The 14,887-nt window shown below is 34.6% G+C and overlaps 1 protein-coding gene across 1 annotated transcript in view; it reads left to right on the top strand.

Annotated features, from left to right (window-relative positions):
- Positions 1–14,887, top strand: part of CAPRIN1 (cell cycle associated protein 1) — a 36,445-nt gene that overhangs the window by 12,466 nt on the left and 9,092 nt on the right. The window contains exons 3-14 of the mRNA XM_017672935.3: positions 539–601; positions 721–807; positions 4,848–5,086; positions 5,179–5,261; positions 7,549–7,686; positions 9,078–9,130; positions 9,208–9,294; positions 11,113–11,268; positions 11,356–11,464; positions 13,129–13,190; positions 13,678–13,788; positions 13,988–14,137. Of these exons, the coding sequence (XP_017528424.2) occupies positions 539–601; positions 721–807; positions 4,848–5,086; positions 5,179–5,261; positions 7,549–7,686; positions 9,078–9,130; positions 9,208–9,294; positions 11,113–11,268; positions 11,356–11,464; positions 13,129–13,190; positions 13,678–13,788; positions 13,988–14,137 (1,338 nt within the window). The remainder of the gene's footprint in view (positions 1–538; positions 602–720; positions 808–4,847; positions 5,087–5,178; positions 5,262–7,548; positions 7,687–9,077; positions 9,131–9,207; positions 9,295–11,112; positions 11,269–11,355; positions 11,465–13,128; positions 13,191–13,677; positions 13,789–13,987; positions 14,138–14,887) is intronic.

Here is a 14,887-nt window from a genome sequence, read left to right on the forward strand (position 1 = left end):
CCAGTGTACTGTCCCTAGGCAACATGATAGCTTGAGGTATCTCATGTTGTTCAAGAGAAATGGATGAGCTACATCAAATACTGTATGCACGTGGGTTTATTGAGGACATGCACACTCTTTATATTATTCAAATGAATTCTCTGTCCGAGGGATGGAAGGATGGAAATGTAACACTCTATGAAAAGTTTTATATGCTCACTTGTGTATAAGGATTTTAATCAAATTGTGGCCCTCACCCATGTGTAGGAACCATGTACCTGAGCCATCTGATGCATGTCTTTTTTTAGAAACCTTAAGAATAAACAATGTTACTTCATTGACTTACAATACAATATTTGATATCAGCAGTGACTAGAGTATTTAAGTAAGTTTTTTAGCTAGCTATTAGTTAAACTAGGTACTTTATAAACCAACTTAAACTGAAATTAACTAAAAACTATACTTAGGGCAGGATTTGAGGATTGAGTCTATTTTATTTTAGTATGGTTAAACTGATGTGGAATATATAGATTGTAATTCTTTTTTTCTTTTAATATAGGGCAAGCTTGATGATTACCAGGAACGAATGAACAAAGGGGAGAGGCTTAATCAGGATCAGCTGGTAAAGATGTTACTTTTTTTTTTTGGTTACAGATTTTATGCTTACTGTTTTTAATAAGAAAATTAACTTTGTGGTTCTTAATGTTTCCAGTAAAGTTGGGATCTGTCTTGTTATTTCAGGATGCAGTATCTAAGTACCAGGAAGTCACAAATAACTTGGAGTTTGCAAAAGAATTACAGAGGAGTTTCATGGCATTAAGTCAAGATGTAAGTAGAAGGCAGTATATATATTTATGAAATAGTAAAGATAAGGAAGGCAGAAGATTTTGTGGGGTTTTTTTGGGTTTTAGTCCTCACATTATCATTGATAACGCTCTCTGTAAGGTGAGAGAATTAGATCCAGTTCTATCTAAGAATCTAAGATACTTTCCAATTTTGTAAAGTTTAATGTAATACATGAGGTGCCTTTTAAAATAATTAAGTTTCAGATATGACAGATACACATAATAGTTATCCCAAAGATCTCACTGGTTTAAAAATTAGCTGTGCAAATATATATAAACATGGTAGGCATTTATTTTCCATATATTCCTTTATATGTAATGATCATCTTAACAATTCTGTTAACTAATTTCTTGAAGGTTGAGACCAAAAAAGTTAATATCCTTCTGAATTAGTGTTTGTTTATTGGAGAAAGGCTAGCAACATTGAAATATAAAGTTGCCTCTGCTTTGGTGAAATGAATTAAAAAAAAATTTATTATGAGAGACAATGTAGCACAGAGATGAAAATTCTGATTTGAGAACCAGACTGTGTGGTTTGAATACTGATTCTGCCACTTTGACTTAATACTTGTGTGACTTTGAGTGAGTAACTTCTCCATTCTTGTATCAGTCAGGGTTTTCCAGAGAAACAGAACCAGTATGATATAGAAGGGAGGGGATAAAGGAGGAGAGTCTGTCACATTGCCCCAGTTTTCTACTCTGTAAAAAGGTGATAATAACAGTACCTATGTCATCATAAGGTGCTTAAAACAGTATTTGAGGTATAATGTGTTTCATGCACTATTATTGTTACTATTTCATTGGATTAAAGATGAATAATACGATATTCCTTAAAATGGAGTAAAGGAAATTTAGTTTACATACAAGTAGAGATTTGTTCCACTTAGGTCAGAGCTTCCCTGTTTGATGAACCTTGCCCAATTTCTTTTTCTGATTTTTTTTTTTAATATGGGCCATAGAAGTAGGATTACTATACAATTAATATAGTGTCTACTTCTGAAGCTACTGTTATTATGTAAATGAAAATACTTGTTTCCTTTTTTGCTTCTATTTTAACGCGAGTGTTTTCAGGAGCTTTTCACTGGGCCTTTTTCATTTCATTAGCAGTCTTTTTTAACTAATTTCCTTTGTTGTACTTTGCACAATTATTAAATACCTTTTTCATTTTACATTCAAGAACTTTAACAAAGCTCCAGCCCCCTCTTCTAGTCTTGATGTTTTTCTCTTTCCTGCTTGAATTGCTCATTTCATCCAAAATGGGTTTATTTTCTGACTTCCTTTGCTTTCTTGACTTTTTAAAATATTCTTGCCTCTCTTGCTATAGTGTTTCCTGCCTCTGGCTACCTTGATTTTAAGAAGGTTTGCCTTAAATGCTATCACAGTGCTCCTGCCAGTGTGGAACGAATGGACAAAACAGACCAAAAAAGACCTGGAGTTAGGGAGAGATTTAAACATGTTTTGCAGGCTGAGAAGATGTAGCGGGTCCATGAGTCAAGGCCTGTAGCCGGGTCCTATAAATAGGAAAATCAAAGCAACTGAATTCTTTTCCTGGAGGATCCAGAAGGAACCCAGCCTAGCAGACATCTTGATGTTAGCTTATTGACACCCATTGTAGGCTTATAATGAATTACCAAAATGTAAGAGCATAAATAGGGTTGAAGCCAGTACTAGGGAAATTGGTTACCACAGCAATAGAAATCTCATTTAGAGAGTTATATAGTAATGTTTCATTCAAGGAAATGGATTTTCAGTTTCTCAAATCATTCATTAGGCTTCTTCCCATGGTTAAGGGAATTTCACACTGAAATTTCATCTTAGGTAGAAGATGATACTTAAGTTAGCTTGGAGATAGTCTTCCCCATTCACTGATTCCCCTAGCCCTAAACCTAGTCCTAATCCTAACCATAACCTCATCCTAACCCAGACCCTGAACCCTCAAACCCAAATCCTAACCCTGAGCCCTAATCCCTGACCCGTGAACCCTAACACTTGACTCTAACCCTGTCTTCCTATAGTGAATTGAATCCAAAGAAACAACCATGTCCTGTTGAGTCCCCGGTTACATATGCTAAAGGACTGCAGCAGAATAATTATTTTGTTCCTGATATCTGCTCTCTAAGTGCATGGCTCTCTTGTTAGTCCCACCTTTATGCACATGATACCCTTACAGGACACTGGTATTATCAGAGAGGACATTTTTCCTGGCAAATCTCTGTTCCCAGTAGACTGGGCTATAAACTGGATGAATTGAGTTGTTTTTGTTTTCTGTTTCTTCTCCTGCCTTCCATAGGTCTAAGCTTTCAGCATTTCCTTATCTGCATCCTGAGTGAACATTTTCTCAGACCGAGAAACCTGTACTGATTATTAGGCTTCTTGCAATCATCAAAACATTGACTTATTATAGACACATAACCACTGATCTTTCGAGAAAACTAGTTCCCCCTCTTCAATAAAGTGGAAAACTTTGTTACTTTATTCTAAAACTTTGGGCACTACACTCCTTGGGTTTCATGATAATTTTGTCAAAACAACAGTTTCATTGTGATACCAGTTTAGAGCTGTCATTTACTCCTTCATCATAAATTGTTTGTTCATGACAAGGGATAGCTTTAAAACTTGTTACACATTATAAACTAGGCTTAGCATCTGATATGGATTGTGTGATTCGGTTTTTAGAAAAGTGCATTCTGTGAGTTACTACTCTTACGAAACCCGTTTTCCATGCTAAAATGGGGTTTGGAGGTTGTCCATCCAGAGTTATAATCTGAGTTAGGGAATAAAGATCTCTCTACCCTAAAATTGTACCCTTCTAATAAGATTGAAAGTGCCTCTGTCTTAGAAGTATATGTTACTTTCTCCTTGAAGGTTTTTTGACTACTCTAGCTTAGATGGATCTCATCTCTGTTAATATGTTCTATTCACTTGCCACTTACTGCTAAGATACTATTTAATCTACCATATTCTTTGCTGCTGTTATAGATTTGTCTTATTATTGTAACTGTTTATCATTCCTTCCTGGTCTCCTTTCCCTATTTCTCCCTATTACACACTTCATATGTCCTTAGTTTGGTTTTCTTTGTTGCAAGTTATCCTAGTGAGGCTGGAGAAAGGGGAGAAGGTAGGAAGGACAACACTGTCGTGGCTCTTGAAAAGATTGATGTTTTCTTTGACCCCAAGCTGATATTAGACATGAGAAAAGAGAAATATTTGAATTTGGCTGATGCTGTCACTGTAACTTTCCCAGGGAAGAAAAAGAGTCATGGAGAGGAAAGGATAGTGGGAACCCTAGGCAGTCATACCTAGCTTTTATCTGTCTTTTAATTCATACCTAGCTTTTATCTGTCTTTGGCCACCTTTTTCTTTACCAGCATCTCCTTATTTATAAAATCAAGTCAGTTTTAGTTACTATTTTCAATATAGTGGAATTATATAATACCAACAGTAGATTGTTGGGGTGAGGGGTTAGTGGTGGGTTTTGGCATCTTCTTGTGGGTAGTAGGCACCTGAATTTGGACCTTTGGACCATTTTTTCATTGAGGAGGGTAGATATAGGTAAGTTTTTTATTGTTGCTGTGGTTGGGTTTCTTTTTTAATTGATCAAGGCCTTAATTAAACATTTTTATACTATTTATTAGGGAAAATTGCAAAACTGAAGAAAGGAATGTACTCATACCTGGCTTCTTCAGCTATGATCTCATGGACAATCAATATTTCATATATACCCACATCTCCTCCCTTGCTCCATGTCTGCTGGGTTATTTTGAAGCAAATCCCAAATGCTTTGTTTCATTGATAACATTTCAGTAGTACAAAACCTTCTAGGGAAATATGTGTTTTGAGTTTCTAAAAACTGCTTAAAACATCATGTATTAAACTCTGTAAGTTGGAAATCAACCTTTTGTGTATTGGGTCACATATGACTCACTGAGTAAAATACGTCTTTTTTACAGTGGACCTGAAATTGAACTAAAGGAGTTCATTCAGTAAAACTCATTTCCGTGTGACGTTTATATTCTTATGCAGATTCAGAAAACAATAAAGAAGACAGCTCGTCGGGAGCAGCTTATGAGAGAGGAAGCTGAACAGAAACGTTTAAAAACTGTACTTGAGCTGCAGTATGTTTTGGACAAGTTGGGAGATGATGAAGTGCGAACTGACTTGAAACAAGGTTTGAACGGAGTGCCGATTCTGTCTGAGGAGGAGTTGTCGTTGTTGGATGAATTCTACAAATTAGCAGACCCTGAGCGGGACATGAGCTTAAGGTATAGTAGTATTGGATAATGGAAGCTTTTTAATGTTGCCTTAAGTTGACAACTGAAAGGTAACTAATTAGCTATTTAATTATTGTTATAAGGTTGAATGAACAGTATGAACATGCTTCCATTCACCTGTGGGACTTGCTGGAAGGGAAGGAAAAATCTGTATGTGGAACGACCTGTGAGTATCACTGATAACTTTGGATTTTGTAACCAAGAATCTTTAAAAATTAGTTTCTTATTAAAAAACAATGTTAACTGAAGAAAGTTTGTGACCGTACAAATAATATTCATCCAGTTTGGTTTTTGGTTTATTTCCTTTTTGTATTCGTTTTGTGTGTGTATGTGTGCAAACACCAGCAACTAACAAATCTGTGAAGACGGGAGTGCTAACTTAACATGATTTGTTTATAATGCACTCTGCTTGAAGTGGACAAATTAATGCCATACTGATTTTCCAGAGATATTAGATAGGGACTGGTTTTCCTTATGGCCGAAATTTTGTGAAAAGCGTTTATTGCACTGCATATATTTTACTCATTGTCATTGTCTTAGTCTTTCTGTAGTTTTTTGTAGACATCTACTAATTTGGGCACATTTCATCTTTTGCTGAATTTTAAAAAAGCTGAGACCTAGTTCAGTTTTCTATATGTGAGCTCCTTAACCTCAAACATGTAATTGTATGTTAATTTTTTTAAAAAAGACACTTAAGTTTTAGTGCCTTAGTGAATCAGGGAGTAGATTTCTGTCTTAGCTATTTATAGAGTTGATTTAGGGAAGTAGATTTTTGAACATGTTAAGGTAAAAGTATCTGTTTTCATACTTTGGTTTTAGCTGTTTGGTTGAAAATAACTTGGATAAGCTTTAATTGGCAAAACTGTATGATACAATTTGTAGTGTATTTAAGGAAAGGGTAAGTCAAATAGGAACCAATTCTTACATATCTTTTCATGTAAGAAAGTTTTCTTGGTTTAACTTGTTATCTGTATTTCTTGGTAAAGAAATTTTCGGCTTGATTTTAGTTCTGCTACAAATATATACTGAATTTACCACTTGAAGTTTGATTGGATTGACATGTGTATAAACTTGTTAGATTAAAAAATAATTTTGGGTCAAGCCTGATAAATTTTTCAAAAGCATTATTGAGTAGTAACAACCAGCTAAATATCTAAGTTTGTAACATTGAGGAGTTACAAGGGCTAACTTTATAAGTTTGTAGCTTGTTTTGGTGTTATTTTCTACCTACTATTAAAATTAACACATTTTAGAAATGTAACATTTTTATCTGTAGCTAATGGAAAGGTGCTAATGTACTAAGATTAGTGTTTTTATGTGCATTGCATACCTAAGTTTTTAAAAATAAATAGTTCTGAGTCTGAGCCTCTTAAATAGGGGAAGGAAAATTGGAAGTGTTCAGCATTCAAAAAATTTTTACTTGTTTTACTGTTAATAGGATTAATTTTACAATACTTTGATATAATATGGACTCTGAAGTTTTATTTTTCTGGATAGTGACCTATTAGGGAATAGCATTATTTTACATCTACTATATAAGACCAAGAAATTGAGATTAATTCTTGAGACACATCTTTGCCTACTACCCTCCCTCTCCTCAACTTACATCCTAGTGTACTAAATTCTGACAATTTGCCTTTAATTATCTTTTGAGTCTGTCTTCTTTTTCTTTTCTACCTTTCTCTTGTCTGTTACAGTCTCTTAATGGACTCTGTCCCATAGTCTCTCTTCAGAATCTTTTAATGGCTTTATTTTATTTATATTTTATATACGGCTGTCCTTAGCTTCAAAACCTTCCATGTTCTGGCCCTTACCAGTCTCTCCAGACTCATCCTTTATGCTTCGTCCGTAGTGCAGTTTCATTTTCTTGTATTTGGCACCTTTCTTTGTACAGGGCTTTGTAAATGCTATTGCCTCTGCCTTGAAACATTTCTACTACTCATTCTCCAGATCTTTCAGGTCTTGCAGCAGTTATACTAGCAAAGCCTCTTGTGGTCTCTGACTGGTCCAATTCATTATACCTCTTCCAGTCCCTTAATCTAGTCTAGTATGTTTCAAAGATATAATTTTATTGTTTTTGTGAGTATTTGATGACTTGCTATTAGATTGTAAGTTTAGGGAGGGTAGATACTCTCATACGTGTAGGCCTGTTGCCTAGCACATTGCCTAACATGGTTAGGTGTTAACTACTTATTGAGTGAATAAATGATAATTGTCAGCTTTTTTTGGGAACTAACTTAAAATACATAAAGGTAGGATTTATAGGTTCTCCTTGTTCTATCATTTCTGTCATATATTTATATTGATGGAATTTAATGTTTTTACATATTTCAATAACAGCCTATGAGGTTTTTTTCTTACCACAGTATTTTGTAGCATGTTGTTATCTTATTCATTATTCAAGTCAGGCATCCTCAGATAGTTTAACACTATAATCCATTTTCTGTTTTTAGATAAAGCTTTAAAGGAAATTGTTGAGCGTGTTTTCCAGTCAAACTACTTTGACAGCACCCACAACCACCAGAATGGGCTATGTGAGGAAGAAGAGGCAGCCTCAGCACCTGCAGCTGAAGACCAGGTAGCTGAAGCTGGTGAGTGCTTAGGTGGATATGAGCTTTAGTTTAGGGTACTAGTTTTACCATCCTTTGCCACAAGTTCAGGCTATACATTTATTCAGTTATCTATGTACACAGATTTTTAAAGGACCTTTCAAAACATGACAAACTGTTAAAGCACCTTAAGAGTAATTGCCAGAGGCATTGAATATTAGTCATTTATCTTACTGGTCTTGATCACTGTTACAAACTGGTATTTCTGCTTTAATATTGCTGGCAGGAGTATGGATGAAGGGCAGATGTTGTAAGGCTTTTCAAATAGATTTTTGGCCGACACTCCCAGATTTATTAGTGTTTACCATGCCAGTATATAAAGTGTAGAGTAGGTTGTTTTTTTTTTTTAATGACAGATTATAACTCTAATCTTCAACTACACAAATTCCTTGATGACAAGGGATCTTTTCTAATTAACTTTAACACCTAGCACAATATTAGTAGGTAAGCTCTTACTAACTTTATAGTTACTTATGTTGATGAGTAAAATTTTGAGTACAATTGGAAGCATTGGTGCAGTTTAAATTTTTTTTTTGCCGCTTATCTACTTGAGATTTATTTTTGTTTAATTAAGATATTATTGATATACAGTCTTATGAAGGTTTCACATGAGCAACATTGTGTGTCAGCATTCACCCATATTATCAAGTCTCTCCCACACCTCATTGCAATCACTGTCTATCACCGTAGTAAGATGCTATAGAGTCATTACTTCTCTGTGCTGTACTTCTCTGTGCTATACTACTTTCCCCATGACCTACCTGTATTGTGAGTGTGTAAATTTTGGAATGGTTGAAAGCACTGATTCTAGAACCAGACTGCCTGGATTAAAATCTTGACTTAAACACTTAGTAGCTATATCACTTTAGCCAAATTGCTGAATTTCTCTGTACCCTCAGATTCAACCTTTGGAAAACACATGTAAAGTATGTATGTAGTGCCTGGCACACGGTAAGCACTTCGTACAGATGTTGGCTAGGAGAAGGGACGATAGCACATTGGTGGAATTTGTGGTTGTAGTCTTTTTTTCCCCTTAACCACTTTTAAAGCTGAGTAGATAAAAATGGAGTGTAAGATTTTAATTTGCATATTGCTTTATATTCTAAAAGAGAAGTTTTAACTGCTGTGTTTTATTGGTGTTATACCTGATCCAGAATAACTATTACTGAAACTAAAGTAATTTATTCTGAACTAAATGGTAAAGAAAATTCTGTTGTAAGAGTTACAAAATATAGAAACTTGCTGTTAGTTATAACTTTGTAGATAAATTGAGACAATGTGATGGGAACCTGTTTACTTATTTGGAGTTTAAATGAATTGTTAACTTTAAAGAGATTTCTTACACTCTTTTGTATCATTTTTTAACCTCTTAGAACCTGAACCAGCAGAAGAATACACTGAACAAAGTGAAGTTGAGTCAACAGAGGTATGATTTTTATTTAATGATAGTTTTCCCTTTCTGCCATTCATACAGAGGTCTCAAACATTTACTTTACCTTGCAGTATGTAAACAGACAATTTATGGCAGAAACACAGTTCAGCAGTGGTGAAAAGGAGCAGGTAGATGAGTGGACAGTTGAAACAGTTGAGGTAAGAGTTCTTTTTATTGCAAGATTGGTGTCTTTTGTCTTCTGTTAGTAATTTTATCTGTCCTAGAACAAATTGTTAGCCTTTTGCAAAATTAGTAAATTTATTATCATTACAAACTTATTAAACATAACGGGACTGTTAAACATAGCAAGACTTACGTTTAAAAGGTAATTTGTTTATCTCTGCAATATTGAAAAGAATCACTGCTTTGCTGATCTGATTAAAAATACTATAGAGTTGTCTGGGTATAATTTAGGGTTAATCTGCCTGTTAAAGTACATGATTTGTCTGTCTATACTAGGTTGCTCTGTAAAAATCTGGGCTCCCACATGGATAGCCTTCAGAAAGGCCTGCCTTCCAGGGGGTACATTGGAATGTCATCTTAGATTCTTCCTTCACCATAATGCTCTAGGCTTACTCTATTGTTTCTTAATTTTGGCCCTCAAGATTACCTTTTTTCAGGTCTGTACCTCTAGTTCAGGGGTCCCCTTCATATTTCTCTTCTCTGACTGCCCCAGGCCATTCTATTCACTTCTGCAGGTTAATTACTGAGTAAACAAATTGCCCCTTATCTCCAAAAGTTACCTACGTGGGATAAAAATACTGTTCTGTGAAACTCTAGCAATATATTAATGTATTTGTTAGATTAAGGAATGCAGTTCAGAAGCCTTAGAGGAGGGTTAGAGAAAGTAGATCAAAAAGATGAAAAGAATGATGATTTACGTAAGGGGTATGCAGACTTGTTAGGCCTTGACAAAGTAGAATTGTGTATATATTTTATGGGGGGGGGCAAATAATAGGTAGGTATTAGCATGGACATGGAGGCAGAAATGGATTATTAACATACTTGTTTTATTAAATACTAGATTGGAAAGTATGTGCTGGCATAAGTAGGAAAAGGTTGGGAAGTAATATATACAGTGCTTTGTAGTTAGTTAATCTTTGCCCTTTTATTTTTTGGAGAAAAAAAGCATTTTACTATTTTTAGCATCGTCCCAGTATGTTTTGTTCTTAGTATGGTAGGTGGGCCTTTCTAAAGACTATCCAGATAAGGACTCTAGTAGGAATTTTTCGAGTAAACTGATAAAGATAACAGACAGTTAGTTGGTCTTGATGATAATAACTCAAGTAGCAATTATCTCACTATTACTTACAAATGAAATAAGGTTATGACTTAACCAGGCTCAGCAGGTATGACTTCCCTCATCTTTTAAAAGCCAGACAGAATATAAATTTGATATAATATAAGTCAGTGAGATTTTCCACCAGAGTAGAGAATGATTAAAAACAGTAATTTGAAGTTAACAGCTTGGAAAAAGCTAGAGTGAGCTTTGGCTTTTGTAAAGCTTTTGTAGTAGTTCAGATGAAGTGGTAGAGCATGATCCTAAGGTATTGGCAGGATGAAATGGTAGGAACTCAAAACTTCATGGTAGTAACAACTAACATTTCTTGAGTGCTGACTGTCAGGTACTGAGATAGACATACATTTGATACAGATTTGTAGATTAACTTAATATAGAAAGCGTAACAGTTAAGCAAAACTTTATCTTAGGAAGTAAACATGGATACTCTTTCTTTGGAAGCAGTTTAAGTAAATCTGAAATGCTCCATGGTGACCTGGTGGAATTGAGAACATTATTAAAGAGAGAGCACTGATCAGAATGCTAAATTTGCCATGATTGTGGACAGTTTGATTAACTATATTAAAACCTATAATTCTGCTTACAGTATAGATGACATACGTAGTTTGGGGACTTGTCATGATGGTAATGAAGAGCTGTTTCATTTTACCAATCTGCATCTCTTCTCCCACTTTAGGTAGTAAATTCACTCCAGCAGCAGCCTCAGGCTGCATCTCCTTCAATCCCAGAGCCCCACTCTTTGACTTCAGTCGCTCAGGCAGATCCGCTTGTGAGAAGACAACGAGTACAGGACCTTATGGCACAAATGCAGGGGCCCTATAATTTCATACAGGTAGGTGCAGTTTAGTTAAACATTGTGTAGTAGAAATTTTAATTGTTTACATTATTTAACTTAATTCTATTATATCCTAACTTGTAGGATTCAATGCTGGATTTTGAAAACCAGACACTTGATCCTGCCATTGTTTCTGCACAGCCTATGAATCCAACACAAAACTTGGATATGCCCCAGCTGGTTTGCCCTCCAGGTTAGTAACAGTACATTTTTATGTGAGAAATAAAGTATAGTGCCATTGCTTTTGGGTTTTGTAAAGTTTGTGAACATTAATTTTTTTTTTCTATTTAATGCTTGCTTAACTTTAGGATCTTGTGTCTTTTAATTTGGTAAGAAACATAGAAACATTGTTTTTTCCTATAACATAAAGTTACTTTGTTTTAACCTTTTTTGGTGTATAGACTTAAAGAAAAGTACATGCAAATGTACATTTTGAACTGAATACAGCAACACCCAGAGAGAGATTACCTATACCTCAGAAGCCTCTTGTGTTCCCTTTTGGTCACTAGTTACTCTCTTCCTCCTGACTTGTAACAGTATTTAATAATAAATAGACAAGTTTTGCCTATTTTTGTAGTTTAGTGAAATTTTGTTTTGCTTTTTAAAAATCAAAATTAATCTAGGAATAAAAACATAAGAGTTATATTTCTCTGAAGGATGCTTGTAGCTTCTTAGAAGATTTTATGAACATTTTATGACCTATATAAAAAAATGGATGTAACAGTGAAGTGGATAAGGGGATGCTTAAGCAAGGGGAAGAGAGACCAAAAAGCACTTGAAGTTTTAACTCTTACTAGTCTTATGCCATTATTTGAAATAGCAGCACTAAATAAGACTTGGTGCCTGTATTGGGTAAATGGCCCATCTCTCCATGACTATTAGTAATTTTGTCATGTTTTTTTTCCAGAACATGTCAGCTTTAAGGGCACAAAAACTGAACTATATAAAATAACATGCTTAATGTTATATAATCTTAAATGTCATAAAAGGGGTTGCTGAGTAAAAGCATGTTTAATGACATGGTTAATTAGTTCAGGATTTCTCTGAACTAAAGGGAGTTCCTGTCTCTGTCACTTCTCTATGAAGAGTTAGAAAACAGATGAGGGTAGGCCTTCGAGAACAGAATCAAAGTTAGTGGTGTTCATTTTCTGAGCTCTACCAGAAGAAAGTACATTGTTTTTTTGTAAGCTGTGCCAAAATCAGCACATTGCAGCACTTGATTTAACCTGGAAAGCTATTTAGGTATTCAGGTAATGATGATTCCATTAGACTCTCCAGTGAAAACAGGTGATTTCTAAATGACTAAAGGTCCTATATTTTTGGTTATCTGTTCAATCATGGTTGGGGAGGGAGTAGAAGGATGGTGGGAGTTGTCAATAATAACCACACTGAATCTAATATAGGCTTTTTAAAGGCATATTTATTTTTAGTGTTTTTCCTGTGGGGACATTTGAAATTATACTAAAAGTTATTAATATTAAAATATTACTGCACATTAGTTAAGGTTTGGAGTAGAGTAATGCTACTTTATAGTTAACTGCTTTAAATAAAAGGCTCTTTTCCATGGGTAACACTGACATTCTTAACTATTCTGCTTTATATGTCTTCTAGCATCTTACCTTTGCGAAACACAAAATGAAAGCAACTGAGAGTTGATTAATAATGACTACCAGTAAACCAAAATTTTCACTTGAAAGCCAGAATCCTACCTATACTTCACAATTTTTTTCATGCTTACTAAAAAGTTTATTTAGGATATGGCTGTAGATATTTGTGTTCAGCAACCAAGTGAAAGGTATTTAGACATCTCTGAAGAAACTTTATTTTGTACTAATATTTTTTTGGTCAACTTTGCAGTTCACTCTGAATCAAGACTTGCTCAACCTAATCAAGTTCCAGTTCAACCAGAAGCTACACAGGTAAGAGTGATGAAAATATTTTTGCAGGTTTATTTTATCAGTTCTTGGATCTCTTTAGTTAGCTTTTATGAAAGTCAGGTAAGAATTTGATCATTGTCTAAGTCTGGCATTGATAGCTATCAGCCTTTATGTTCATGTTTACATTTATTTTTGTTGTGATGACTTAAACATTTTCCTGTTAATTCTTATGTTTAAAACTTCATTGTAATGAAGATACTTTTAATTTTGAACTGAGTAGAATTTGGGAGGACATATTTTAGATGTCATAATTCTAAAATTTGGTAAGATACTGCCATCTTAGAAGCTTTTGTGGAGGACTTCATAACTGGACTAGGGTTTATTTAACTTTAAGCTTTAGTAATATATGTATTTTTAGCAGTCGTTAGTTTTTTTAAGTCTCTTTACCAGGTGTATCTATTTCTTAGTTATATCTGTATTAGAATTGGTTTATAACAGAAAGCAGCTTTGATTTTTTTACTCTGTGTAGGTTCCTTTGGTTTCATCCACAAGTGAAGGGTATACAGCATCTCAACCCTTGTACCAGCCTTCTCATGCTGCAGAGCAACGACCACAAAAGGAACCAATTGACCAGATTCAGGCAAGTTCTGTTACCAAGTCATATAAACTTAATGAAGCACTTATTCATGAATCGGAGAGAGGTTAAATTACCATTAATCTAGTGACTCTTTCTGAACCTAATTAATGCAGTGCAGTATTTTGCTTTCAGTGGTTGAGTTTGTTAATATACATAAGGGTAGTAGATTTGGCTAACGTGCATCTATTCACTTTGTGTTTAGGCAACAATCTCTTTAAATACAGACCAGACTACAGCATCATCATCCCTTCCTGCTGCATCTCAGCCTCAGGTATTCCAGGCTGGAACAAGCAAACCTTTACACAGCAGTGGGATCAATGTAAATGCAGCTCCATTCCAATCCATGCAAACGGTAAGCAAATTCATTAAACTAACATTAAATGCCTAGGTGTACTATCATCATGCTAGAGTATCAACAAAAAGTCATTTAACTTTGTGCTTGAGTCTGCCTCTACCCTAACTGTGGGGTATATTTAATTAAAAATAAACTGATTTTTCCTGCTCCCAGAAATAAATTTGAGCCTTAGTGTGCCTGCATCTTCTTGTTTGTAGTTTCACTCTTGAAGAACAAGCAAGCAGAAAAGTAGACTAACATACCATCCATAATATAACTCATTACCCAGATTTAGCAGTTTATGCCATATTTTCTTAATCTTTTATGTTAATTATTTCAAAGTAAATTGCAGACATTATGATTCTTTATCTTGTATTCTGTAAGCATCTCTAAATTGTGAAGTTTCTAGAACATGATAGTGAAAATACTGTTAACTGATGGGATACAGTTAAATTGGTGCTCATAGGAAAGTATATAAATACTTAATACTAACTTTTAATTAAAACAGCAGTAAAAATAAAATGAGTAAAATATTCAGTTCATAGAAGTAATTTCTGATACTGTATCAGTGGTTTGTGTCTTTAAAAAAATTTCTTATTTATGGTAGCATTTCAAAGGCTGTGGATTATGTATCTTAGTTTTTTTTCAGTCCCACTTATATCCTCCTTTAAGTGCTTATGTGCTTATATTCTCCCCACCACCACCACAATGAAGTGAGAGATTGAGGAATTTTTTTGTATGTGTGTTTGTTTGATGTTTGTGCATTTG

This window comes from Manis javanica, chromosome 11, assembly GCF_040802235.1.
Source record: "Manis javanica isolate MJ-LG chromosome 11, MJ_LKY, whole genome shotgun sequence".
Taxonomy (NCBI): domain Eukaryota; kingdom Metazoa; phylum Chordata; class Mammalia; order Pholidota; family Manidae; genus Manis; species Manis javanica.